This window comes from Bufo bufo, chromosome 1 (assembly GCF_905171765.1).
Source record: "Bufo bufo chromosome 1, aBufBuf1.1, whole genome shotgun sequence".
Taxonomy (NCBI): Eukaryota; Metazoa; Chordata; class Amphibia; order Anura; family Bufonidae; genus Bufo; species Bufo bufo.
In genome coordinates this window covers 843,108,276-843,110,947 of record NC_053389.1, presented here as the reverse complement: position 1 = coordinate 843,110,947, position 2,672 = coordinate 843,108,276, and the positions used below count along the sequence as shown (strand labels likewise).

Here is a 2,672-nt window from a genome sequence, read left to right as displayed (position 1 = left end):
TGGAAGCCTCATGTCCGAGGCGGATTATTCCCTCATTATAGACCACTGATCGGGAGGATGGGGGAGTAGTGATCGGCCAGAGAGCAGTTGGGCAATGAGGAGAATGAGTGAAGTAGTTATATGGTACTGAGGATGATGAGGGGAGTAGTTTTCAGACAGTGAGGAGAATGAGGGCAGTAGTGATCTGCTGATGGATGGATGTGAGCCCCGCCGTGCGCTCTATCCCCGGACACCAGCGCAGAGAAGGGGGCGGAGCTATAGGACAAGTGCTTTGCAGTGATTGGCTGATCTCTGGCTTTTGAAATTCCCGCTCAATTACAGTGCGGTCAGAATCCAGCGGCCGTGGAGGAGCAGTCCATTACACACAGGGACGAACCATCTACAGCAGCAATGTCTGCCCGTACTGGCAGCAGGTCAGGAGCGGTAAGTACCCCTGTGTGACGCCTCCTCCACAGCGGAGATCAGCGGCATCGCCAGCTCAGTCGTACAGACCATGTGGGGGGCTCTTAGAAGAGCCTTTGGTTCCGGGGGGCACAGCAGCAGAGCCGGGCTCACTTGCTCTTGGCCGACTTGGTGCTCTCGGTCTTCTTGGGCAGCAGCACGGCCTGGATGTTGGGCAGGACGCCTCCCTGGGCGATGGTGACGCCGCCCAGCAGCTTGTTGAGCTCCTCGTCGTTGCGCACGGCCAGCTGCAGGTGGCGGGGGATGATGCGGGTCTTCTTGTTGTCGCGGGCGGCATTGCCGGCCAGCTCCAGGATCTCGGCGGTGAGATACTCGAGCACAGCGGCCAAGTAGACGGGAGCGCCGGCGCCCACCCTCTGGGCGTAGTTGCCCTTGCGGAGGAGCCTGTGCACTCGGCCGACCGGGAACTGGAGCCCTGCCCGGGAGGAGCGGGTCTTGGCCTTAGCCCGGACTTTGCCTCCTTGTTTGCCTCGTCCAGACATCGTCCTCTTCTCTGTACAGATGAGACTGACAGCCCCGCTCCGCCCGTCACTTCTTATACCCGGATGGCGCAGGGAGAACTCCTCTGTGATTGGCCGAATCCAAACCCAGTTGAGGAAGCAGATGACCTGGAAAGGCTTGTGAGGACACGCCCCCTTTTCTCCACCAATTGCCGGCCGCCCCCATAGCACCGGTGTATCCCCGAGTGCCCGGCTCTGTGGATCCATCCAGCCGCTCGTCCTTCACTACCTCCTCCTCAGTGTCCAATCACTACTCCCCCCATCCTCCTCAGTGTCCAATCACTACTCCCCCCATCCTCCTCAGTGTCCAATCACTACTCCCCCCATCCTCCTCAGTGTCTAATCACTACTCCCCCCATCCTCCTCACTGTCTGATCACTACTCCCCCCATTCTCCTCACTGTCTGATCACTACTCCCCCATCATCCTCACTGACTGATCACTACTCCCCTCATCCTCCCGAGTATACGATCACTTCTCCCCCCATCCTCCCGATCAGTGGTCTATAATGAGGGAATAATCCGCCTCGGACATGAGGCTTCCATGTATTCACACAATGCGGCAGCTCCGTCCTAGAGAAGGTGGGGGCTCTGAGAAGAGCAGGAGATGGGGAGGCGGAGCAGCATGAGGGGAGGGGCTCACATCCATGTAATCAGCTGAGCCGGTGGGCGGAGCAGCAGGAGGGGCGGGGCTCATTTACATTCATTCAGCTAGGCCAGGGGGCGGAGCAGCAAGAGAGGAGGGGCTCACATCATCCATTCAGCTGAGCCGGGGGCGGAGCTTGTCCACGGCCGCTGAATTCTAACCAGATGGTAATTGAGCGGGAATTTCAAAAGCCAAGGCGCTAGTTCTATAGCCCCGCCCCCATAGCCTGCTCAGTATTACCCGTCAGTGGCCGCCTTCTCCCGCCCCCCACCGGAGGAGGTGAGAACAGTCCCGTATTCACTGTGCGGAGAAGAGCGGCTCCATCGCTGCGCTGGTGTCCAGGGATAGAGCGCACGACCCCCCTGCACGCACAGTACACTCAGCGGCGGTATCACTACCAGCAGGGGGCGGGGCGCAGTGAGGGGCGGTTATCAGCCGAGCAGAGAGGCCCTGATAGACTGAAGAGAGATGTTAGCCCCGCCCCCCGGCTCAGCTGAATAGATGGATGCGAGCACTGCCCCTCCTGCTGCTCCTCCCCCCGGCTCATCTGAATGGATGGATGTGAGTTCTGCTCCGCCCCCCGGTTTAGCAGAATGGATGGCTATGAGCCCAACCCCTCCTGCTGCTCCGCCCTCCGACTCAGCTCTATGAATGGATGTGAGCCCCTCCCTTCTTGCTGCTCCGTCCCCCGGTTCAGCTGAAAGGATGTATGTGAGCCACGTCTCTCCTGTTGCTCCGCTGAATGGATGTATGTGAGCCCCGCCCCTCTATTTGCTCCGCCCCGGTTCAGCTGAATGGATGTATGTGAGCCCCGCCCCTCTATTTGCTCCGCCCCGGTTCAGCTGAATGGATGTGAGGCTGCCAATTAGGAGAAGTGGAGACACCACGTGACCCTCTCCTCCAGTATATGGGCGCGCAGTCAGCAGCAGCTCATTTGAATTTCCCGCCTATGGTTGAGCATTAAAATAAAGTCTCTATATTATATTATCAACCTCCATACTACCAGCCTCCACATTCTATTACAGCCTCTACATTACATTATAGCCTCCACATTATATTACAGCCT

The 2,672-nt window shown here is 58.4% G+C and overlaps 1 protein-coding gene across 1 annotated transcript; it reads right to left on the bottom strand.

Moving 5' to 3' along the window:
• Window positions 1-543: 543 nt before the first annotated feature.
• Window positions 544-944, bottom strand: LOC120987294 (histone H2A type 1-like). Its single transcript, XM_040415872.1, has one exon. It carries the CDS (start codon window positions 942-944, stop codon window positions 552-554), a length of 393 nt encoding a protein of 130 aa, XP_040271806.1. The 3' UTR covers window positions 544-551.
• Window positions 945-2,672: the final 1,728 nt, after the last annotated feature.

Excerpts from the sequence above, each read along its gene's own strand:
- LOC120987294 (XM_040415872.1), bottom strand. The coding sequence starts at position 944 with ATGTCTGGACGAGGCAAACAAGGAGGCAAAGTCCGGGCTAAGGCCAAG.